Below are 27,265 nucleotides of genomic sequence, written 5' to 3' on the forward strand. Positions count from 1 at the left end.
ATCAATTTCTATCCCTGTCAGTTTTTGAACTGTGTGACCGTATCAGCACTTAAACATACAATCCAATTTCCAGCGACCTAGCCCCCGTCTGGCCACCCATTTCAAATCACTTTGCACTTTCATACTTCTATTGCAGGAGTCCAGTGTAGCAGCTTTGGAAATTGCCAAATTGGTCTATGGAGCTTGTCTTATAGGTTCCATAAAGTATAAGTAGGTTCTGGTGCTTTTCTATCCAAAGTCTAAAGTCCATGCATATTTAACTTCACTGTGGTCTAACCAATAGGCAATAAAGAAACACAATGTCTCAGAGTTATCCACATATGTAATAAACTGCCATTAATTGGTGAGATACTAAATGGTTGTGGCATGAGACATTGATTTTATATAAAAAGTAATGTTGACATTATAATGTTATTTTAAGTCTCCAGGCACTGGGAGTAAAAAGACTAGACTCGGGTACAGAGGAGCCCTCAGTGATATTGCCACACCTCACATGAAAACCCACCCAAGATTATAACATGATAGGCACAAGAAGAGACACATACATCAAAAGCTTATTAAAGCCAATGAAATAACTCACAATGACAGCACTACAAAAAGATAGCCATTACATTTAAGTGCTGGCTATATGTGACTTTGAGGGTGACCTTGCGGGCCAGTGGCCTATTGTGTACAAGGGGGTTATATAAAGAACTAACTGATTAGGCTGTGCTCCCTTGAGATCGATGCAACGGCTGCGATCAGCACTCAGAGTAATCACACTGTATTGTGTGTTGCCTACGCAGTGACAATATAAGATGAACGATGTCACAGAGCTATGGCACGGATAGTGCTGGTGGAGGAGTTCCTGTACTTATTTGTGTTTAAAAATGGGGATGAATTGAACCATTGTAAGTAGTATGCCAATTAAACAGTATGGCAACCTCTGAAAAGCCACCATCTAAACCAGCAAACTATCTGCTGTAAATTAAATATTCGATAGTTGGTTTTTAAGGGGATGGCCCAGTACTGCTCATACATGTTTGACACCAGTAGCTGCTTTGCTTACTTAACTTTTTAAGGGGGAGACTGAGATACCAGACCAAACCCATGTAATAATAAACTTGCCAGGCACCCCGCCCATAATATCTGTCTGGTGTCTGCCCTGTAATACAGGAAATCCAAACCAGAACTATCAACTTCACATAACTAAGTTGCATACAAATTACAGACACCAAATGCACACAAACCTGCCATTAGTGGTAGGTGTTATTTTTGCCCCCCCAACAGTCCTATTATAATTCTATATCTGTTTGCTTTACAGTCTGGGTAATGGCAGGTCTGGGATGTTTCCCATGCATAGTTACATTAACCTTGAACCAAAGCCAGGCTTCTAGAAGTTATTTATTTTATTATGATTTTACATTTTTTTTTCTCATGTTCCTTTTTCATGTATCAGTGTTTGAATGTATTATTGTATAAAACACTTGTGCCAGCTTGTGACAGCAGATTACCTTTGGTCTTTTAATTAAAATGTGTGACAGTGAGTTTTTATCCTTAAATGATATGATTGCGGAAATTTAAGAACAGGGCAATTTCACTTTCACAAAGGCAAAGGGGCAAAGAGCAAAAACACTAGATATTACACAAGTAAAGTTAGTGTATATAACATTTTGTCCAGCAACTTAGCTCTCATCTTGTAAATCTGGCAAGTGGAGACAGCATATGCAACATTCATTTTGGATATAGGTATATATTCTAAACAGCAGCAGCACATCTTAATAATCCAGGCTCCATCCAAACTCTAGGCCACACTGGGCATCCGACAAACTCAGCACAATTAAATATTAACTTGGCACCTTCAATGCTTCAGGTTTCACTTCTTTCCCCAATGCTCTCTCTCAAAAGCATAAAGAATCAAATAAATTTTGTTCATCCCTTTGGTGCCAATTAAAATGCAAGTATAGGAGAGCAGGGCTACACAACATAACAGGGTAATAAATATGGTACAGAACCAGTAAATAAATTACTGACAAGGCATATGTCCCTTGCTTTGTCAACAAGGTTATGCCAAGACCCAAAGTTAAAAGTCAATTAATTTACCACACATATTTAAAATTTGTTTCCTTATTTAAATCAGAGTTTAAGTGATTTTATTTGAAGTGACTGTTAATCTTCAGAAGTTATTTTATTAAAGGCAACAGGGAAAGATGAGAGACTAGATATTGTAATAGTTGTGGATGAACCGGAAAAAGGGCACCAGTGCACTCAAGTCAAATATATGTCAATGTGCGTAATCTGGGGATACGTTTTGTATAGAGGGGCATATGCTTTAAAGGGCAGCTTCACCAATTTTTTTACTTGCTCCCCATGGCTTTAGTTTAGGTCTAAAGATACAATAATGCTGTTAATCTTCTTTCTGAATTCCCCATTTTAAAATATTTCTCTTCTTCTGGCTGAAAAATGCCTCCAGATGACATCACGTGGGGGAGTTTTACATCATTAGGAGTTCAGATAATACCACCTGGGGGAGCTCTGGAAAAGCAGGTTGACCATGATCAAAACCTCCATAGTGTGAGCAACAAGATGACATAATCTGAACGGAAGGTTCCTCCAAATTATGTCATCTGGAGGCATTTGTCAGCCAAAAGATGAGAGATATTTTAATATAGGAAAGTCTGAGAGAAGTTTAAAAGCATTATTGTATATTAACACCCTAAACTAAAGCTATGGGGAGCAAGTTGAAACTTGGTGAAGTTGCCCTTTAAGTCTTCCTTAAGCACTCCTTTAGTCAAGATCTGTTTTGGCTTGATCGCATTATAAAGACAGTCTTGCCAGACAAGAAGAGAACAGACAGGAGTGCTAAACTTTTCCACAAGGTCAAGTTCACACTGATACTGTGCAAAGCTCTAGATGCACCCCGAGAGATAAAGATGGTAGCATGAGACTGAGTGAGACAAGGAAAAGGGTACAGAAAGCAAATTCTTTTGGACCCATATCTGAAAGGACAGGGTGGTTTGTTGTGGTCGGATGGGGGGACAGGAGGGGCTGAGTATAATTGAATTACAGTGACCCTATGACATCACTATAGGTAAGGTCATGTGTTGAATTAATTCTAACCCTGACCCTGTTAGTACCTCTTGGCTGCCCCTGAGATCCAAAGGTATTGCAACTGTGAAAATATCTTACTGAGCATTGTACACTTATTTTTAGGGCAGATGCTGAGGCACTCTATTTTTAGGAACATGCGTTACACAAGCTGCTATTTCTGTTTGCTGTAATTCACTAAAGACATGCAATGCAAGTAGAATCAATATTCTATTCTAAACAAAGCCCTTAGCTGCACAACATTTAAGCTTGTTCTCTTTGAATATCCACACAATCAATTTATGTGCAGCAATGTGGTGCATTAGATTCAACTTTCGAGGGAGAACAAGTCAAAAGGGCTGCATTTGTTCAGCTGATAACTAGATAAGGAAATACATGTGAAATTATTCTTCAATAATTTGTTTTTTTTTACCACCCACGGTGTGCAATTTACTATTATATATGTGAATAAAGGAGCTGTCAAAATACTCATGAGCCATAATGTGAGGAAAGGTACCGTTGAGTGATATTACTTACTGTCTGCCTGAGAGGAGAAACTCATGCAGCTGAGTAGAAGCAGGAACAGCAACACCCCTCTGGGCAGGAGGGGCACTGCCAGGTGAATATTAGGCACCATGTTCCAAGTTGGCACTGCTCCCTCCTCAGTCCCCTGCTAGACACGTCCCACTCTGACAGGATCAAAGACTAACACCTGGGAGAGAGAACACATGCAGAACAAGAGTAAAGAAGCATTAGTATTCAAACTCACCATATATTTGCATACATTTGAGTGAGCATAATAACACAGTAAAGTGGAAATACCAAAAGCAAGTCACAGAGCAGAACCAAAGGAGATGGAAATGTTGTACACTTGTAAGAAAGCAACCGCACGAAACACGAGGATCTTTGGTCGGGATCATCAAGGCACCCAGTACCCACAACAAAATCCTGCTCAGGGCAAAGGAAAATACAAGTGAAGCGAATGTAACATGCAAACTACATCAAGACACGGCTACGGAAACAAATAGGAGACACAGTTCTGCAGAGAGAAATGATGGCAAGAAATGTAAAAAGAGAGAAGGGAGGTCAGGATAGAGGATTAAGCTCCTCAGCCATCCTCTCACAATGGGGATCAGTTAAAAACCCAGAGGAGCTCCTAAACAGTATTCCCTGAAGACCACCTCCCACTTAATGTTTCCCATTAAGAAATTGAAACTTCCAGATGGGTTTAAATTAACAAAGTGCCATGATCTCATAGAATGACCACATGTATGCACACACAAATATTTAACATATATCACCCCCAAGGGGGACATGGTTGGTCAACAAAGCAGCAGCAGGTGTACTAAAAATTATCCTTAATTAACTGCGCTATAAAACAGAAAGCCATGCTCAATCACCTTAAGTGGTAGGTGGGGACACAAAAACAAAGGCGGTCCCTCAAATTAAACTCCACATGCACTGATTCTTTGTCCTTTTAGGAATTAGATTTAGAGTAGGAAATGACTAAGCCAACTGATAAGATTTAGATATACTGTATGACCCTAAGTTTGTTATAGCGTGCAGTTTCGAAGTCTAATGCTATTATAAACGAAGTAACTGTGTATCCCCACAAATTGAGCTAACTGAATTTCTTATCCCCACTCTCTTGCCCATGGCCATCTGTGATGAGTAATCATAACGCTGTAAAGCAGACCACAATATGGTAAGGATAGATATCTCTTTTTGATGAAATTAAAGCAGTATCTCAAGAGGACTTCAGAAAAAAAAAAAAACACAACTAAAATGAGAAAAGTTTGCAAAGTTTTAAAGTGAGCCCACTTTTGTCTTTAAGGGCTCCCTGACAATAATTCTTTACACAGCTTTTACAAGAGGGCTATTGGAATTGAAATGAAAACTTTCTTAGATTGTCTGTTCAGTGGTGAATGAGAAATACTGATCGCTGATATTTGTGAAAAGAGAAAGAAAGCCGTTCATAATAAGGAATATCATGAGACTGGCTGGGTGGCCAGTCAGCTTTAGTTGATTCAGTTCAGCTAAGTAAGAGTGTCAGGAACACAATGCCCCCAGTATCTTATGAAAAAAACGTTTCATTCTTAAGCATGTGGAGGTGTTAAGCAGCCCGGAAGTCATGTGGCTATTTCAGTGCATGCAGAAATAGTGAAAAAGCACACACAACGGGCAGTTCTTCTCTGACCACCTTCTTAGTGAAACACACTGTTAGGCGCAGATCCAGGCAAAAAGTAAATTTCAAGAGTGGCTGTACCTTTTCCTCATCTGAGAGCTGCTTTAACCTCTCATGACAAGTAACTTGGCAGAGCATAAGACACGCATGGCTGAGTAATATGATGTGAAAGAATGTCGTGTGTGCTGGGACCTCACCTGGGCGCAGTTGCAGACAGGTATCATTGATGACTAGCTCTTTATCAATGTTTGTCACTTACATGAATGTGCCTTTAGGCTCTCATGTCTGTTAAACCAACGTCAAATGCAACACACCTTGCATCTGAGGAATTCCCAAACACTGTGTGCAGCAAAGCTTCTCTATCATCAGTAAAAGCTCAAGCTGTGATTGTATCAGTCTGCATTACACTCTTGCCTGCATGTAGATATTTAAGAAAAAAAAACACAGGTGCAGCTGTAATAATTCAAAAGCTTTGGGGGAAAACTTTCCCTCTGTGTCCTCACCTTCACTGTAAAGAAAAATCTAATCAGCCCATTGTTGGGGCGTTAAGCTGTAGAAGTCTGTAGAAGAAAAAGACACTTCTCAGTGGGCCAAAGAACTGGATCACACCCCCACTCTGCAACTAGACTTTAAGACAGTGAGGCCCCATTTTCAAGTTAATACCACAAGTTAGCCAAATAAAATGAGTGTAACTCACATCAAGTTTGTTGGCTGACAAATTTGTTTTGACACTCATTTTTATTTATTCCAGCGTTGCGTTGGTTCATGTCGGTGGGTAGAGAAAGTGAGTGAGGCAGATAGAGTTGGCTACTCGCCGTGCTACAAACCTTTGGCGGTGGAGGGATATCTTTCACAGCAGATGCCAGAGAGAGGCAGATGCTTTTCATCTTCAATGAGACAAATTCCTAGAGCGAGGTTTATTCTTTATTTATTTAGCTACTTATTTATCCCAGTGCAGCTTGGTGCCTCCCAGCTGCACACAAGCACCATGGGACAACACTTGCCACTATGTGCATTTGTGTTGCGGTGGCAGTGCTGGTGAGAAGAGGACATGGCATCGATGTAGAAATGGTGCACTGTGAACAAAAATCTGAGCAAGACAAGGCAAACAGGAATATATTGTTTGCCACTATGTGGCAGAACAAGAGAATAAAAGGATTTAAGTGCAGATGTCTGCCCTTGTAATACTGTGAATCCTATATTGGTAAAGATTAAATTCTGAAGCTTGGCTTTTCTAAATGAGTAAGAGAGGAAGAGTTAGAATTGTATAATTATGGTTGAAATCATCATCCCAATGAGATCCCAAATGTATCCTCTAATTATTTTTACAACTCCAGTGGATGATCTAAATAAGCACACAAAAACAAAACTGCAATATATAAACTAAACTCATGCTTTATAAACCAGTGTGTCACATCATTTGCAAATGTTCTATGTATTACTAAAATTGCGAGCAGCAAAATTATGGCATTCGAACTATATATATAACAACTTTGACTGACAATGTCTTGTTGTTTGCCAATTTTTATAATCTGACTTTGTCCAAATCGATTACTAAAGACTGACTGAGGATGCGTTAGGAAGTGCAATAAACAAGTTAAGCAAGTTAAGTTTACTAAAGTAATTAAAAAGGGAACAGTGGAATGCGAACATCTTATAGAGTAAACTCCAGAGGACAAAGGGGCTTTTGCGTGTGGGAAGAGAACATTTAATGAAAAAGACGCACTTCTTGTTTGTTTGCCACCCACATCAGGTGCCTGTCATTCAAGTCCTTGCCCACACTGTGTGTGGGGCAAAGGAGTGGCCACCCATACAGAAATGCTAGTATACAAACAGACAATAAAAGACAGCTGCGCAGTGAGAGAACGCTCAGCCTGAGCAAACACTACTATTAGACCAACCACTGGTAGCATCTCTTCACTTCATCCTTCCCATCCCTCCTACTCGTGTTCTCTTTTTCACCGTCTCCATTTAATGGGTCATCCTGAGCACAGAGAGGCAGTTGAGATATATGGCTAGCAGTGTGGGGCGCTAATCATGGCCGTCTCTGGAGGTGATAAACCCAGACCAGAGAGGTTTGTATTGGCACAGAATTCAACGACTCCATAAACACAGTTACAAGCTGAATTTTGACAGCAGTGTTTTGGCCCTGATTAGTTTTCCATGCCCCAGAAGGCTCACCCCCACCCTCCCGGGTCACAGGACCCAAAGAGACTTACTGCATGCCAGTGAGCTCCATATTGTAAAAAGAACGTGTAAGTGACCATCTTAGATTTTACCTTCAACTCAGAAAACCTTGCTATTGCGACAGATTTGATGGTGCATGTCATTTTTACAGGGCTGCGACAAGGCATAGCATTGAATTGCACCTAACAAAGGGTGGTGTCCTGTAACCTACCGAGTTTTACAGCACTTGTGTTTACAAGCGGATTCCACAGAGTTAATTGTTAACACTTTACTGCCAAAAAGAAGATTGAGAGGCTAAAGAACACGAATAACAGACAAGTGCACTTCCTTTGGTTGAGCAATACATAGTAGAGAGTAATGATTAGGTAATAAATCCCATTATATAAGGGGTCTGCCTTCTGGATGACTAAAAGAAACCTTTAAGTCGTTTCACACACTTCATTAATTAATGATGATACTACAGCCATGTGAAATGTATGCTGACCTTTACAACATATGACACAGAATCGTGATGATGCAATCTTGACGCACGAGGGTTAGGTTTTATGCACCATGCTCCTGCAACAGGCACTAACCTGCCTACCAAGAGAATGCAAAGCACACTGGATATTGGCTTCACCCATATGATACAATGTCGATTGGCATTTAGTCTGGTTGAGTGAACATTTAACAAAGCTCAAGCACCTCCATAAATTGCCACTGAAGTAGGGATTTACAATCACCTCTGGGGGGGGGCACCATTCTTTTCAGCTGCAAATCAATCAGAGAATGAAAGGTGATATGTATTACACTGATATGTATTACACAGAGTAAAAGAGACCATACCAGAGTGCCACTTCCATTTGAATTTATTGGAGACTGATAATTGGCGTTCTCGAGCTGCAGAGAAAGGAGAAAATGGCTTGTACTACAAAGTGCTGGGCAAAGGCCCTGCAATAAATCAAAAAGCGGGCTCAATGAAAAACAGGCATTCATCAAAAAAAAGCAATGCTGTGTATACCTGGACCAGTCAAGTGTATGAAACAGCTTTCTGTGTAGTAGCACCAATCTTTGGATCCACATTAATAGACTATCAGCTTAGCTTCAATATCACAGTGGAATATTCAGAAAACTACACAGCTACAAATCTCACAAATATAGAGCATTGTCCTTAAATATACCTTAATAGCAAAGGTTATGTTTTTCTTCAGTTTCTACTCTTTACATTAATTTGCAATATATTATGATTTCGGGCTTTGATATTATAACCATCGCTGTAAAATCTGAGTCTAAAAAACATCTTTGTGGCTTGCTAAAATGATAAAATAAGAAAACTTTGTATTTACTTAAGAGTTTTCTAAAAATGCATGGAGCCAAAAGCCTTCCCCTATTATAAAGATTTAAAAAAAAAAGAAGTAATATTTGTGCATGTTTACATTTTAGGGAGTTGTACAAATGAATTGCTCCCTAACAAAGAATAATTCTCTGCTATGGCCAAACATTAAATTAGCATCATAAACGGAGACACATTCTCAACAGCAGATGCACATATACATCAAAAGAGAATTCACACTGTCAAGCAAGAAAGATGAGCTAAGACGTCACCACTTGACAGTTTTCTTGTGGACAGATGGCGCGATAAAATGACTAAGCAGGCAGCACAGAAGGCATGGACTCCCCCCCTCACACCACACAGAGGACTTCAACCCCCCATTCCACCCCCTGTGCAGAAAGCCTCGTCTCCGCCAGTAAAAGACAAACAGAGTGAAGGCATGTGAGCAGAAAGATTGGCAAATACAGAGCTCATAGATCAATAGCTGGCCAAACACAGGCAGTTGTTCGGGCTCAGTTCAATCCAAGGATCTATCGTTGGTTTTTGCCAATGGGAAAGAGCTGAAAAAAGAATTGGGGGAACTACATGGAGAAGTATGGAGTACAATAACAACTAAAAACACGCTGTATAAACACATTTACTCTTCAACAGAAACCTCTGTTTTATCCTCAAGTTTAAGCGTATTTTCTACAGTTCACGGAGGTAAGACTATGGACCTAACTTTGTGAAAGAGGGTAAGAGATGGCTTTAGAGGGCTTCATACTATTCAGCAGGTTTCTACACTGTTCTAAATGAATTATTCAAGCCAGCCTGTGCTTAGGGTAGGGGGGTATTGTAAATCAGCTTGGTGTCAGGTCAGATTAGTAACTGTAAAAGCTTGGGACTGAACCTTTTTGGCTAGCAAAGACTCTCCATAGGCTGACACGTGAAAAAAGCTGTGGCCCGAGTCCTCTGTGGCAGAGCAGTGACACTGGTAATTGTTTGGCACAATAGTCTGTACTAGTGTTGGGTTATATGCGGATGTATAGCGTGACACTGGCAGAGAATTAGCTATGCCCTTTACATCCTTTCAACAGAATTTAGGATTTGCCTATTCATACCTGACAAATTCAAATTGACCATGAATGGATTAGCCAGAGTGCTACGATAGGCTATTAGTAAAAAATAAATAAATAAAATCATTGGTGGACACCGGGTGGATGATCTGTGCTTGTCCAACTGTGATCTTAAAAGCAGCTCTTTATCTCATTACTTTCTTTAATGGAAATCTACTTCGAAGAGCTGCTATATCAGCTACAAAATTTCCTATAAACTTATAATCAATACATGCTGACGTGAGGACGTGCAACTATGGCCTACAAGCACCTAATATACTGGTGGGTTCGGTGCTTGTTTGTAATCAGTTATAGCTGAATGACTACAATGATGTTTTTACGAGAGTGCATGTGGAAAATACAGGGGAAGAATTACCTGTGGTTCAAGGGGCAGAAGAATAAACCCAGTGTTGACACAAGGAAGGGTTAGACTAACTCAGGGAGGGCTGGGAAAAGCCTCTCCTATATAATCAAGCATTTGTGGTGGGAAACAGAAACATTGTACCTGATGTTCTATTTAGAAAGGAGGACCCCTTGATGAGAAATGTGTTTGGGGGATTTAAAAAGGCAGACAAAAGGCAGATGCTATTCTGAGACCTACCTTGAAGCAAAAAAAGCTATGTGTTACACTAAGAAAACCCAAGGCTGGTCTAGCGGAAACAGTTAAATCCTAAAAGATTTAACATGGGTTAGTTGCCACTGCAAACGCAGAAATAAAGGATCCCCAAGGTCGTAATCTAACTCCTTTCCTCCCTTCTCTTCCAGACAGCTATCCTCTCAGTCCTTGTCTAACTAGTGAAAAAAGGCAGATTCTAATAAGCTGCTCTGTCTTTCTGTCAGCCTGTATTTCTTTCCATCCCCCTGTTTCCTCCTCTCTATCTCTCTCTCTCTCTCTGGTTATGTCTCCTTCTCTGTCTCTTTCTGTCTGTCTGAGCCACAAGCCAGTCTGTTGGAGCAGATGGAACCATATATCCCATCGCTCTCTGGAGGCCCAAGGATTTAAAATGTAAAAGAGATGAGTGAGGAATAGGCAGAGGCCAGTCGACAAAGAGCAACAGAAGCAGGGACTCTCAGCTCCAATTTTGTTCATCAAACATATACAATATACTCTAGAAGCAATGACCGTGCTATAGAGCAATTCATCAAGTTTTAACTCCAACCACACAACTAACATTTCAGGTCTCGACTTACTGACTGCCTACATTATGTCCTAAATGATATAAGCAAAGCAGGAAACTGTGTGTATTGGTAACAGTGTCAGATTTCCCTACATGAGCCTGTGCCACTGACGTAAAACGATTAAACGATAAATCTGATTAAGTAAAAATGGACAGTATTTGTAGGTTGCAGATTTAAGACTGAGAATAAGATTAAGATTCCAAAGCTGGCTCATTAAAGCAGAGGTGAAATAATCTTGTAATTGTTTAGTCAATTATGATTAATAATAAAACTGGTTAAAAACACCATACGGTTTTCTTTCCAGAGTAAAACAAATTTGGGGGTTTTGGAATGTTGGTCAGATAGAGCAAAATATATTTCAAGCAGACAAATCCAATGCAAATTATGGAAAAACTATGGGTATTATTAATTATTTTCTGACATTTCTGTCCCACCGACTGATCAAATATCATAAATAATTAGCTGCTGCCATAACAAATGTTCAGTATTTACGAAGTCCACTGAATGCTAATAGTTACCAGCAGTATGAAGAAAGGAACCCAAATTTGAACAGGAATTAATTAAGATCTTCCTCCTGAGGTTTTCTGTCGAACAGTTACATTGGCTGGAAATATGGATTCAGACTCGCCTTCCTCCACACATCACCACCTCAGGCCACCTTTCAGGTAATGAGAAAGTATCTGGACACTGTATCTGTCGTCTGGGAGAAGCTTCTGCTTCCTCCTACGTCTCTGGGTGGGAGGTTGACAGACAGGAAGCATGAAGAACAATATGCGGACGAGGCTGTGAGCAGTGCAATTGATTGCCAGCTGACTAGCAAGGTCCATTATACTGACAGGCCAGAGCCACAACACGACGACCAGCACTCCACCAATGCCCTCATTACTACCTATGAATCTCTCACTGGGACCAATCTCTCTCCATCTTGCTCGCCTCCTTTTTGCCCTGTTTTGCTCCCTCTCTACAGAACACATCTCTGGAAAAGCAAAGAATGGAATTTTCCTGTCAATCTAATGGAAGTGTTTTAAAAAAGGCAAAAGCCACATCTAAGCCTCTAAAGTTTTTAACTTCTTGCACAAGGCAAAGACGACACAGAGCAAGACCCTGTTATTCAGAGCTATGTTCTTAAAAAGGGCGTGTAAAAATTTGCAGTGTCCATGAAGAAAATTTTAATTTTTCCAACATCACACTGTCTTCCAGCTATAATATCTACCCCCACCCCATTTACTCTGAAATTCTTAGGCCTTGGAAGACTTATTTATACACTCTCCCCTCTCTCCCCCACAGTACAGCTGCAGATAGGATTTACCTGCAGCTCAGACAGCCTCCAGACTATCAATTACCACCAGTGTAGAGTCACTGTTGTGTAGCTTGGCTAACAAGGCATACACTCAACACACACAAACACACAGACACACACACACACCTTTTGGACCTATCCAGTTAGAGAAATTCTGGAATGACTGTGAGCACACAGAATTTTACTGACTAATCAAATAGAGCAATAAAGATTAAACGCCTGCACAATACGCCCAAACCCGCAAATGGTTATTTAGAAAAGGAGCAGAAATTACAGTCAAAGTTGTCAGAGATGTAATGTTAAGAAAATAAACAAGTAAGACTGATGTAGGGCTGGGCAATCGTATTACAATATAAATTTTAACCAATAAGAGAACAAGAAACCTAGATAAAGTGTAGATAAAATACATTATTTGATAGCACACCTCGGATCCCATGAACAAATACAATTTTAAACAATCATGTGGTAGTCTCATAGGAATGGGAAACGTACACATAATGATTTGCAGAGCAATGGTGGGTGGACGTAGCAGGCCACACAGCACATACTACCAGTAAATCAGTAAAACTTAAGGTCACTTTGAGCATGGTGAAATATAAATGAAGGACTCAACATATTAAGCAGACCTAGTGCTAGAATAAACATTTTATTCATAACCATTTTATTCGTTAAATTATTTAAAGTAGGGGTGTTTGCACTGGCAAACATGATTGCAAAGAAAACAAAACAGCAAAACTTGGGAGTCATCACTGCAGTCCGTTTGTGTAGCTATGGTGTATAAATGGTCTGTGATGTGCTGAAAACAGTGATCTCACCAAATTCTTCCTGACATGCCATCTCACTATCTGACAACGATTAGACTGAACACCAAGCCATTACACATACAGAAAGACATGCAGGGACAGGACCTGTCACTCATCCTGCAACATCTACCCTGAAACCTAAAGTGCCTCTGTCAGGTCAACAAATGAAAAGCCATCACAGCCAATGTTGCAGTCATCAAGTTGAAGTAATTCCATAGACTGGTTAAATGCTATCTTGCCAAGACCTGTTAATCTTGGTTGAAAATATTTGGGCTCAAGGCATCAGTTGTGATTCCAAGGCTTAGTGTTTTACTCATGTACCATTACAAGAGATGAACAACCACCCCCCAAAAAAAGATAAGGACTACAGTTAATAATCTAGCAATTTTTAGTTATGTAGTTAGTCTGTAAAGGATAATCTGCTGTAAGAAAGTAAACTCCTTTTAAGTGAGCCATCGTGTCTAGCTGCATCAGCACAGTGATCATTATGGTAACATATTCGGGTCAAAAAGCTAATGAATGTGCATGGACAATGGACTGAATGAAAATCTCTATGAAGCACAACATTTTGATACATTTGCAGTTCATCATCAAACCATAAAAACTACTATCCTAATGGGATACTGAGCAAGGGGCATGCTGTGGGCATGCTGTGTCAACAACCTGTGCAAAAATGTAGTGTACATTATTGATATCTTACCAGCAAAATCTATTTAAATGATCATCCCGGTAGCTTGGTTGAGTTTTCTATCAGTAGAGGTAACGGGGCTTTCCCATAAACAATAAAAGGGGACTGGCTATCCCTCTACTTGCCCTCTCATCAACGAGTCCTCTAGCCAAGGCAGCCAAGTCTCCCATGTTTACTAATGTAAAAGCAACCCCTTTATCAGGGAAGAGATTTGTAGGAAAGAGGCAGGGGATTAGCCATCAAATTACCAGGCAGACAGCATCCCTGCTCCAGGGTTGTGAAGCAGTAATCTCTGAGGCTGACAGGGGAGATCCTGATAAAGTTTTGGGATTGGTGCTGTGGAACTACAAACTTCAAACTCTGCATAAATAAAATATCTAAGCATGTTTTGGGTTTTGGTAGGTTTTTTTTTTCTGGGAAGTCCCCGCCTTCCTGTTTTTTGTGGCAACCATTCTCACATGACATTATTGCATTATAAGCTGACTCCCATGTTGCTGAGCTATGTTGTATCGTTTCAAAGCCAAACATTCCCATTATGCAAACGATGTGTTGTACCTCAGGTGCTGGTACTGTACGAGCACATCCAAGTCTGTTTGCATAGCCAAGACTGAAAACTGACATTATTATTCCACTATCTTTACAGACCTCAAATTATAGTGAGGGGTCACTCATACTTGGTGCTCAATTATTTTGAAGCAGCAGCAGTGAACTGTTAAAGAAAAAGTTATAACTTTGGAGGAAGTCACATAAGGACTGATAAAGCAATTAGGAATGTCAAGATTAAACCAAGTATTTAAAGTAATTAGTAGGCTGAGCAAACAAGGGTGTTGGTGGAACCAGAGGGAAAGGTTAGTCGCATGACTACACCAAGCACCAAATAAATCCAGCCTCCATTATTTGCATTTGCACTTTACCATCACATTTACCCCCTAATACCCAAGAGCAAGGCAAAGCTGTGAACTTTAACTCTGTTTAATGCACATCCACAGGCAACAATTGTGACCTTGCCTACCTGCAGAAGAGAAGCCATGTTAGATATGAGATATCAAGAGCAAATAATACAGAAATTCAGTGATGCCAACATGTTATGAAAGAATGAATTCGTATTTGTCGCAGCCTCTGCATAGTATGTCTCCAACTCGCATTGCTGCACATTTTACACACACAAGCATAAGCTTGGGCCTTGTCATACATACACAGTACAAAGAAATGCTGCTGCCCCTGAAAATGGAGGCTGTTTCAATCAATGTGGAGGCGTAATGGGATGATGTGGAATTGAAATGAGTTTTGTGCAAAGGGGGAAATGTCCGCTCTGACAAAGCAGATTTGTGTTCCCATTGAGAGATCCATGCCTGTAATGCATATAGCTAAGGTTTAAATGGGAGGTACAAGGCTATGAGCATAGAACAGACCTCTGATGGCTAGGTATAACTGCGAATAAAATGTACGTTGATACATCTAAAATACAGAATGGAATATATAATGTAAAAAAGGCAACAAAGAATGGCTTCTGTGAAGGAAAGAAAAGAGTTGAATATCCAAAACGTCTAAGCACCATAACTATAAAGACACAATGAGCTCTAGCTGTATTACCACAGATGTAGTGTAGTGGGGTTTTGCACAACAATTTCAATTTATCCATAATTGGCAACTAAAATAACATACACACACATAGGCAAAGCATTTAACGTGTTACATAAATACATACATCTGTTAATCAACTAATGTCTCATGGATAAAAATGTTATTTAGCACCGAACAGAGGACTGACAATGAAGCCTTGGCATCATAAAACACCTACTCATGACCTTGCTAACACAGAAATGTAAATTCCCTCATCTGCAAGCATTTTTCAGTCTGAAACCTGATAAGCTATACTTTTAACTTAAAACTAATAAGCCAACAAAAGCTAGTAGGTTTTCTGTCTACTTTCTGAATGTGTCACAGATAAATGTCAGCACAACTGACAGAATCGCCTTCAGGCATTGATCTGTGATTGTAAGCAACCACTTTCATGTCCCAACTGGGATAGGAGTGATTAAGCAGATCTATCATGTGTCAACGGTCCATTACACATCACCCAACTCAACGATGATGAGAAATCAAGTTCTATGGAAAAATCCATATGCTCAGCCCATAATTACTTTTGAGAAATCCAATGGGGAAAGAGATTGAGTGACTGGCTGTTCCACACAGGGGGAAGTATTTCATTCCAAAAGCCCAAGCAGTAATTTACATTAAGGGTATTTTGTGCGCTTGGTCAATGAATCTGATGCTAAGCAGTGGTACACAAGTAGCCACTGTTATGCCCTAAGGTCAAATCCCAGTCATCGCTTGATGTTTCTCTAGAACATTACTAGTGACAAATTGACAATGGCACAGTCGTAAAAGTGGAATAAAGGATCAGCCTGGGTGTTTGAGGTGAAGAGGACAACATGCAGATCACTCATTTTGGACAGGGATTGGCTTCGTTTGAATAAAAGAAAATGGCTGACAGTTTTCGTCTTGTCTGTTTATGCTAGTGAGCAGCTGAACAGACTTGTCAATAGTAGTGTTCGTCTTGAGTTTCGCTTTAAGTTGATATTTGAATCAAGTCTGTCTGAACACACCAAGTCAAGACTAACTAGGGGTGAACTGTATGAGGAGTGTTATAATCCTGAATCCTGAAGTTCCCAATGTAGAAAGACAGATCTTTGGGGAAGCCTAGTGATTTAAAGGCCAGACAAAATAAGCAGAAATCGTGTCTACATTTTGTTCTTTGAATTCTTATGGCAGCTTTGATGGAAAAGAGCAAGTTGCAAAGAGGATGTTTTCCCCACTGACACCAGCTTCTTATATTGAGCAACAAACTGTGCAAAAAACTGCCACATTTATTGTGACCAAGATGAACTCAGTCCAAATGTTTCTCATACAAGTTTATAAAGGTTTTATGTTGTAATAAAAACATACAAAAGGTTAAAGATGTAATTACAACTGAATAGGCCTTTAGAGGTGTCTTAGTTTTTGTTTAATCAAAGGTATAAGTGTCGTCAGTCAGGTCTTTTCCAAAAACTGCAACATTTTTATTTGTGATAAAGCTGACAAACACAGTAAAAGAAAAGTTAACTTCAAACATTTAAATTAAAAAACTGGTTATATTTGTTAAAACCGAGGCTCAAACATTTTTCAAAAAAATCATAATTTCTGGCCTTCAAGAGCTCAGGTATTTCAAAGCCTTTCAGTGTCTCTGCTCCTAACTCAAATTCTTGTCCCTGAAATGTTACCCTCCAAATTGCCCAGGGAGATAAGGACAACTGGAAAAACAGGTTGTTTGGCCTCAGTGTAGGCCTAATGCAGTAGAACGGCAGGGTGCCTCACCTTAGCAGCAGTAGCTAGGGGACCTTCTATGGCCCTTTTATTCAAAGTTCTCTGAATACGTAGGGGAGGGTTCACACCAGACAGGGCAATTTGCCAAAGAGCCAGCCAATAGAGCTAAGCCAAGACAAGGTTAAACCATTGTTTTGGCTTAACAAGCAAGAGTGAGCAAGGACAAAAGAAATCGGGACAAAAGAATAGTAAGAAAATACCTGACCATTGAAGTGTAACACGTCAACTTATTTTGTTACTTTTATTCTGAAAGGCAAGTTGTAAATGGTACGTCTCAAGATGACAAAATAACGTACATGAACCAGGATTTCTAGACTGACGAAGTTCAGGGCAGCTCAGGCAGTTTGAAAAAAAAAAAATCCACCTGTGTCTCATTTGTTTATATTTTTAAGTAAAGCATTGGGTTTTATCAGCAGTATAACAAATCAGTGGTGCAGAATCCACACTTACCCATGCATGCCAACTAGGTCCACTTATAAATGAATCCTTTTTTTATTGTGAGGTACGTATCCCAGAGAGAGAGAGAGAGAGAGAGAGAGAGAGAGAGAGTATCCAAATCCTAGAAAAGAAACCCCAACTATATCCACGGAAACAATTCTTGAATGTTGTCTTATGAAGAAGTGAAAGTATTCTCAAGTTCCTGCTCAGTTATTCCATTCACACAGTTTCATTAAATCAGAAGAACTATGTATTGGGTCCACAGCAACACGTTTCCAGCTTTGGCTATAATGCAATGTGGCATGAGGAGAGATCCTTCAGAGGCAAAGTTTGTTCACACACTGAGCGGGTGTTCAGGGACAGCCTGGGAGAAGCCAGCCCACCCTGTGATGTCACTGGTGTCAAATTTCAAAAGAGGAGGAGGCTGCACAGCCTTACCTTTCTGAACCTTGACCAATGAGAGACAATTTTGTAGAGCACCTACATGCAGAAATAAACGTACTGATGTGAGACCACGTGATGTTATCTATTCTTGAAGTTTAAAATCCATTATGGCTTATCTATCGACCACCTTCAAGGAAGAAAAGGTGTCCTAATGTGAACTCGTATGCCTACAACAAACCTGGAGGCAGGCATGTACATGTCCAACATCTAAAATTCTGTACATTGCAACTCGTGTTTCATAAAAAAAATCCACATAATTTTCACTGAACATAGTGAGTTAACAAAGTTTGACCTTGAAACATACCAGCATTCCCAGGGGTGACAATGTAATACATGTCCTGTGTGGATAATATAATAGTTTATCTTCTTACTTCCTTCTAAAAAATAGAACTTGGGATAAAGTAAATATGCTAAATTCTTATTCTTAAATCAGCAAGGCGTCGAGTATGCACAAATAACTCCCAAACACACCGGCTCTCTCTCCCTCGGGTCAAACTCTGCTAGCCATGGAGCTAATCATCCACAACAGATGTTCAGAAATGTTCAGTCGGATTTATGATGGAGCTCAGAGGAACAGCCAAGTCAGCCTCTGGTGCTGTTTCTCTCTTCCGTCCTACAAGGACAAGGGATTGCACTGAGAGAGGTGCAATCCCTAAAACTCCCTCACTTGCTGAGCTTCACCATCTGAAACGACAGTGCCTTAATAGATCACAGTGCTTTGGGTCCTTGAGTTAGAGGTTTGCTCATTTATCCGAATTCTACTGTGTGGACTGTAACTGGACTCATCCAACAATGTATTAAAAAGTTTCACCCACCAGGAAATGTTGATTTTTGTTTTGTTTTTTTGGTCAGTGATACTGCAAGCCATAACCTACAACCTGTTTTTACATTATGCATAACAACTGCATCATAACAATACTTTTGGAAAAGAGAACTTTCACAAATAAACTGTAAGAATTGCCATTTTTTTGGCTATAATAAACCTGGGCAGTAGTGTTGATAGAGTTTGGTACCTTAAGGAAACTAACAAAACATTTAGGTTGATGTTCTAAAAAGCACATGGGAGAACTTATACTTCAAGTAAGCAAAGCTGAATTTCTTTAAGGCACTGTGCCGAAGAAAATTTGGAACTGCAATGTGTTCTACATTTCTCTTTGCTGTTAACAATGGGAGACAGCTTGATTTGACTGGAGGCTGCTGATCTGTGCACACAACAGACATTTCAGCAATAGAAAGAATTGTTTCCTTTTTAAATTTACTTCTAGTTTTGAACAAATTGGATTTGGGCCATCTGATTAAAAAGTAATTTCTTACTTAAAACACCAATATATTTTAGCTCTATATGCTGCAATAACCTTACTACAATATAAAAAGGAAAACAACCTGGACGATCCGGACATTTATGGAAACACCTCATCCTTAACATACAAATGAGAGTTTGAGGGAAAGTTCTTGAGAATAATTATAACACCCACACACCCCTGCGGAGAGGAGAAAAAGTATTTTTGTGGGTGTAAACAGTCAGTGCCAACTCAAATGTCACATTCATCGGAAATCAACTTGCAGAACAAATCAGAGTGTAGTAAAAAGTAGAAGTAAAGATTATCAGTTGGTGGTCTAAACAGAGGAGTGGGAGAGAAAATTAATTGTGATGTGTTATAGTAATGCAGTGTAGTGTGTCAGTTGCACAAAATGAGCTATTTCATCTCTAGTTTAATCTCATTTTAGTGCAATGTAAAACTCAAAACAGAGAACTGAAGAGTGACCCCCTATGCCTTGAGTGAGTATTTGTAGCTCCGGCGGTTTAAGACTTATCTTTTGCCCCACCCCCCAACAGCGTGAATAGAAATGGAAACACCCCCCTACCTAGTCTAAGAATTTATAACACTGTGACAACTAACCATCCCCCGCTCATTTCATTAAATTGAAGAAAGGCTGACAACCTCTTCCATGTGAAGGGGCAAGCATCTCTATTCATTAAGCTAATTTAATAATAATACTGAGTTAATACATTTCCGATGCAGATCAATGTATTTTAGGCTTTATTCTGCGAGTTGCTGCATCTACAAAATCAGCTGCACCCCCAGGGTTTTCTGCACATGAAGAACTTGGATCAAGTCAGACACCTCAGCTGCTCTGTGGGAGCTACAGTCATCTGATTGGGAAACTGCACTGTCTGCTGAAGGATAGGATGAATCACACTGGCCCTGGGCTTCATCAATATAACTGTCTGCACCATCTAACAAGTCTGCCAAAACATTCTAACAAGCTTCAGTTTTGAAGTAAGAAATCTTGGTCTAGGGTCAGAACGGCACACACTTACTGAATAAATAAATATATATATATATATATATATATACATATACATATATATATACATATATATACACACACACACACACACATATATATATATATATATATATATATATATATACATATACATATATATATACATATATATATATATATACATATACATATACATATATATATATACATATATATATATATATATATACATATACATATATATATATATATATACATATATATACATATATATATATATATATACATATATATATATACATATATATATATACATATACATATATACATATACATATATATATATACATATATATATATACATATATATATATACATATATATATATACATATATATATATACATATATATATACATATATATATATATATATATACATATATATATATATATATACATATATATATACATATATATATACATATATATATATATATATACATATATATATACATATATATATATATATATATATATACATATATATATATATATATATATATATATATATATATATATATATATATATATATATATATATATATATATATATATATATATATATATACACATACATATATATATATATATATATATATATATATATATATATATATATATATATATATATATATATATATATATATATATATATATATATATATATATATATATATGTTCAGTCATTTTGGACAATTTGCTACATTCACTTGAAATCACTTCTAATTATAATATAATCTGTTTTTCTTATCCAAATAGACGTGCCTCACCTTCTCATCCAGACACTGGCTGCATGCCACTGAAAAACTGCTGACGTGTGTTGTAAGCGTTGAGCTGTGAAAGTCAGTGTGTTGTTGCTGATGGGCTCTTAAGACTTGGAGTATGTCATGTCCAAAAGCACAGCTGGGCAACACCTGTTAGCTCACAATTCCCACCCCAATTTACAATTTACTGAGGCTTGGCTACCGCTATTGTATTAACTAATTTACCTCCAGACTGCAATCGTATCTATCTCACATACTTGGATCATTTTATAACTCCCAGACACAAATAAAGGTATTTGCTACTTTCCAATGTAGCCTCCAATGTAACCTCAGTCTGTGATGTGAGACAAGACAAAAGAGAGAAGACTTAAGCCATTCAGGAAGCATATAAACACATTTAATTAGATTTAACTGGAAGTCCATTCCTTGACACAAAACACAAAACATTCATCAGGTAAGAGCAGAAAAAGAGCCACACTTACATAACAAATCTGATCATCTTCAACATGCAGAGTTTTGTCTTACTATGGTAAACAAAACACAAAAAGTGAAACCATCATATTTCTGCTCAACAGCCCAAACACCAAGGGCAAACTTTTGGCCCTGAATTTTTTTCAGGACTGTCTACAGATAAGAATGGCTCCGGCCCTATGAGGAAAGGTGATGACACATGACGACAGGAGGTGTGAAAAAGACAAGGACAGTGGGCAACAGAACACATAAAAACACAGATAAGATTGGCTTCACGGTGCTGACCTTCACTGAGTGCTGGTGTGTGTGTGCCTGTACAGATAGGTGTCTATGTGTAGAGTGTGAATTTGTGCATGTGTGCCTATGCCTCTGTTTTGTGTCTATATAGAAGAATGTATATACTAATCTGTTAGTTTTAAACCAAATGAGCGTACAGAAAAAAGGAATAAGTCTAAGACAAGAGCGGAAGAAATGATAAAGGAAGGCACTATTTTTCTGCTACTCGTCGAAAATCAAAAACAACAAGCACTCTCCATTACACTCTTCTGCTGACAACTGGCGGGGCTCGCTCTCTGAGGGAACAGCAGAGCATGCCGCAGAATGCATGAGACAAATGATTTTTATCTTGGACCCCGGCGGGTATTGACAAACCAGGGATGCATTTAGATAGCCCAATTAAAATGGGGAAATGAAGCGACATTGAGGCACTTTACAGCATTGTGCCCCCTCTCTACCCTCTGGCCCCCTGCGATCCCTGAACCTCTCCAGACACTGACTCCATTGCATTCTGCACAGTGAGGGGTATGGGGGTGGCGATGAAAACACAGAAGCGGGTGCATCGGGTGCGGAAGCGGGTGCATCGAAGAAGTCGCTTTGAGGTAAAATACGCATTGAGGGCAGGGGGTGGGAGGTTGATAGAGCAGTGATATGGCCTAAGGTTTTGTTTCATCCTGCATGCTGAAGTTAATTTTTGGACAGTACTGCTCAGCCCAATGTGCGGTAAGGAATATAGGCACAAAACAAAAGATCCAGTGCAACTCTGTGCATCTTCAAAGGGTACAATAGGAATCAATGATATGGATAGTTTGGTGGATGACCTTCAGTGTCATCCACTACCATTATCCAGCCTGCATGGTTCAATTCACTTTTTTACCCTCAGCTATGTAGGTCTCCTTCCAGTCTAACTTTGGGACCTTTATTTCTCTTTGATCAATAATCGTTCCACAGAGATTACTATCTGGAGCATTTTTGGAGCAGACAGACTAGTTGCCTCATTGCTGACAAAGGACAAAAATCTAATTCATCTGCTTGACTCAAGTTTAGTGTTTCAAGGTTTCAAAAAGGTTACAATAACTTCTATAAACAAGGAGAAAGCAAAGAGCACAAGCAGGCTAGTTAGTTCTGCAACCAAGGAAGTCAGTGTGGAGAAAGAGCAGTGCTGTGGACTGCTGTGACCAGCTGTTCAGCAGTGTTACAAGCTAACACCAAAAGATCTGCAAAGATGCAAGCTGTTTCTACAATGAATACTATTTTATGAAGCTACTGTTGCGTAATGGATTTTTTCAAAATATTTTTTCAAACCTCATATTTATTGGTCATTTGACATTCCTTACAAGCTATTTGTGCACAGCAATTTGTAAAACCACTTACATTTTGCCAGTTACCAAAATCTTTTTTATTTTAGAGTGAATTATTACTGTTACTCTAAATTAAATTCCAATGCAGAGTAAATAATCAAAGAAGATGTGGTTTAGATACTGGTAGAAAAAGAGATAGAAGAAAGAGAACACAAACATGCAATGTAGAAAAACAACAGGCAAAAATTACAGTCCAAACACGGGACAACTCCTGTGGTACCTAGGATGGAATAAGTATGCTGTGTACTGAGGAGACTTTGATAAATCTGAAAAACTTTCAGTGAGAGAGTACTAATAAAAGCCCCACAGAGCTCTCTCAGAGTCTCTCCCCACCTGAGGGGGGATACATTTTGTCTCTGAAAAGACAGCTTCACAGATGCTCTCCCTCAATAAATTTCTGTCTCACATGGAGGATAAGGGGCTAGCGCTCAAGATGATAAGTAGTCAACTGGCTACAGTGAAAAGAGTCAACTGTTTTTTCAAATACACTCAAAGCTTTGTGGCTTGTCAATATGCAATAAACTTCAACAATGCAAAAACAACAACACATTTACAACTATTTTTCCCCACACAAAACAAATGGTGTTCTAATACAGCACTTTATTATTCTAATAATTTCCCATTGACATGCAGGAAAAACAACTTGGATACAAAGGGATGCATTCAAAAACACAAATCAACGTCAGCATTGTTAATAGCGCTCATTAGGAAATCTCCTCAAGCTTTGCACCAGAGTGCATTACTTTGCAGGAATCAAAAGGAGGAGGACACAAAATTATTCCCTCTGTTAGAGAAGATGCTTTCACTGCTAAAAGGAAATGAACCACAAAATTATGAGCTAGCCTCTTGCATGAATAACTGATAATGGGTTGAGTGCTCATGGTTTAGGCAATGTAAATAAATGCCTCAAAAATATATATAAAAAGTCATATTGTACATTAAAAATAGTAATTTGTAAAGGACATTGCTTTTCATAACAGCTATAAGACTCTGCCTTTAATGTGTATGATTGTCTCTATCACATCTTTTTCTAGAAACTATTTGTTGAAAAGGTTACAGACAACCAGAAGTCTCTAAGATTTTGGATTTCTTTGTTAAACTAAAGTATGGTTTTGCATTAAGAAATTAAGACATTGGCACAAGTTATGCTCTTCAAAAGAAGAATGAAAAGCCTACAAAACACATGCATGCACGTGCACATGCACACACACATAGTTTGAGCAGATGAAAAGCCTGCCAAATAAAAGAGCAATCCATCACTCGTGCCATTTTGCATTTGCAGGGTTCCTCTCTTCAACAATGATTTGACTGACAGGGAACGATAAGGGCCCCCCACTGACCAAAACAACAGCAATGTCCTACAGCACAAAGGAACTAAATTTATATTTTGTAATGAAATGCATATTTAATATACGTTATCAAGACTTTTGATTTTTTTTAAAAAGGATTTTTTTTTCATACAGCTATTTTTAATGCATGATCTAAACTCTAGAATTCATAGTACTTAAAATTACGACAACCTCATACACAGTTTATAGTGATACACTGAATAAATAACTAAGTAACAGACAAAAGATAAAGAGTAACCTGTCTACCACAGCTTTAAAGGAAATCTATGTGCTTATTTCATCATTAACCATTCATAGCAGGAAGTAACAAATGGACTTCAGCTGACTAGAAAGCCAGCCCAAAATAATTAAGGAAATAAAATATTCAACATAAAACTTCTTATTATAGAATCTATGCCTCATAAATTTATAAAGAAGAAATGAGTGGATTAATTTGAGTGCTAATGGAGAAGAAAGCCAGTAATTTCCCTTTCCCCCCCATTTGACTTCATTTACACCTTTTAAGAGTTACCTTCTATTACTTACGTCTGGGATTTCTGGTGCATGGCAGATCAAGCAAACTGGATTCAGGGCACTGGTCTTTATCTTAAAAGAGAAATCAGTAGGTAAAGAACAAAATAATGACACAGATCTGACATACTGTAAGAGCTCCAGGGGATAAAGAACAGAGTCCTCTGTGCCATTTTTACCTCTTGATGGAGGATTTTTGCTAAATGTACAAGTGCTAAAGTGCAGTGCTCTTTGTGGCAGAAATAAACACTGTACCTCAGGGACAGCTAAGTCTGTTGAAATGTTGACTGGGGAAAATACCTGCACTTCCAAACTTTCATGCAGCAATAAAGACTCCAACTACCAAGTTCTATTCTACTTAAGGACTTTCTAGACACACATTATAACCATCTACCAATGCATGACAGCAAGTTTAAAGGGTATCGAAAAGCTGGGAAAATACCCATTTTTCTTTTACCTACTCTGCCCTTATCTTGGCTTCAGTACCATGTCTAAACTTACCAAGCACACTGGGACATTTATAGTCAAGTCAGACCAACTGCTGCTCAAAGACACAAATTGATTATGTAAGAGAAAATCATGTAGTGAATATGTGTTTGACTCTGTAAATAATTTATACGCTCATATTTTACTTTTTCACTTCCCTGTCATAATCCCTTTCCTTATAATGCTGACATTGAAGTAAATACTAAATACAACTTGAATGAATTGAACCCACTTTTATGTTAGTAATTAATCCTGACCAATGAAGACAGAAATGTCATCTAACCCATGATAAGAACAAAATGAAAACAATATTAAAGGTTACCTCAATGAAAACAATTTGTATCACTGAGTGTTTGCAATGGGTGCGGTAAAGGGATCAGCATTCCTAGAGTTACTAAATTCCATTTAGGCTCCCTACTGTCTGACCCTCTAGAATGGCATTAACAACACGACCATGTTGGTAACACTCAAACACTTTGGTACAGTCCTACTTCCTTTGCAGAGAAATCAAATATTTCAGGCTGAGGTCAAAGGTATATTGTAGGTCAGACTGTGGGCATTGCTAACCGGCAAACACAGCATGCCATCATGATTGCAGATCAGGCTTTAAGAGGTGCTGGATGGTTTAAAGTTAAAACTGTTGACAAAGGTATTGGTCCTGCCTGTTCCACATGTCGACCTCTCTGCTCTACAACATGCAGCTGATCCCATCGGACAGCGGCAAACAGAAATGGTAGGTGAACCGAGATGTAATTTGCTCCTGCATCTCCTGATGTGCTTCACCTGGTGTTCACCTATCAAGAGGTTTCCCGCTAGTAAAATATTTAGATCACATCTGATCTCTATAATGAGTTTAGTCAGTTTCTGGTATTTATCTCTGATAATAATAAGAAAAGCACCGGTGTGCACAAATGCCACCCCTCTGTCACCGTGTCAGTGGCCAGTATATCGGTTGTCCATTAAATGACCTTTGTGTTTCCATGGTGACGCTTTCAAATTTGACACTTAAATGTGTTCTTTCTACATGGATTTATGATTAGATCTGGGCCAGTGAAAAATGTTTTACTAAGATCTCAGATGTTAGTCGCATACAACTAGCAGTTTATGTAACTTTTCATGATAGTGGTATTAAAAATACAAAAGTAACCATAAAAATACAAATGTTATATTTCCCTTTGACATTCCAGTTATTCCTTCACACGGACAGTATTTATCGCAGGGCTATCAGATTCTATTACACTCTGCAGGTGTTTATGTTACTGTGTCCCCCCCCCTGTACATTACCATGGTGATAAAAATGAATTCTTGGGGAAAATAACTCCTCTGGAAACCCTATGCCTAATTTTCCTGGGTAGAGGTTTTGAAATTGTGTCACCAGATGGCCAATACTTGTGGGCGGACATACCACCATGGCAGCGAAATATGTTCACTGCTGAATTAAACTAGCCCTGTGTCCCTAAAGTGACTATGCAAATTAGTCTACATGTCAAATAGCCTAAACTAAATTGGCAATTTAAATCAAGTAGCTAAATAGTAACTAAATAATACAAGTGGGGGAATGAGAATTGTCTCTGGGGCAATATATGACTCACATTTCAAGCCGTAAGTTGGTCAGCTACATGAAATCTTAACA

The 27,265-nt window shown here is 38.7% G+C and overlaps 1 protein-coding gene across 21 annotated transcripts in view; it reads right to left on the reverse strand.

Moving 5' to 3' along the window:
* Positions 1-27,265, reverse strand: part of LOC137140584 (receptor-type tyrosine-protein phosphatase F) — a 154,947-nt gene that overhangs the window by 95,076 nt on the left and 32,606 nt on the right. For 11 of the 21 annotated variants that reach the window (XM_067528915.1, XM_067528914.1, XM_067528912.1 and 8 more), the window contains exons 1-2: positions 17,631-17,963; positions 3,604-3,778 (exon numbers count right to left, since the gene is read on the reverse strand). In XM_067528915.1, coding sequence (XP_067385016.1) covers positions 3,604-3,703 — 100 coding nt within the window. In that variant the 5' untranslated portion in view covers positions 3,704-3,778; positions 17,631-17,963. Of the gene's footprint in view, positions 1-3,603; positions 3,779-17,630; positions 17,965-27,265 lie in introns of those variants that run through there. The other 10 variants (XM_067528901.1, XM_067528921.1, XM_067528918.1 and 7 more) reach the window with 2 other exon arrangements.

The sequence above is a fragment of the Channa argus genome, chromosome 14, assembly GCF_033026475.1.
Source record: "Channa argus isolate prfri chromosome 14, Channa argus male v1.0, whole genome shotgun sequence".
Classification (NCBI taxonomy): domain Eukaryota; kingdom Metazoa; phylum Chordata; class Actinopteri; order Anabantiformes; family Channidae; genus Channa; species Channa argus.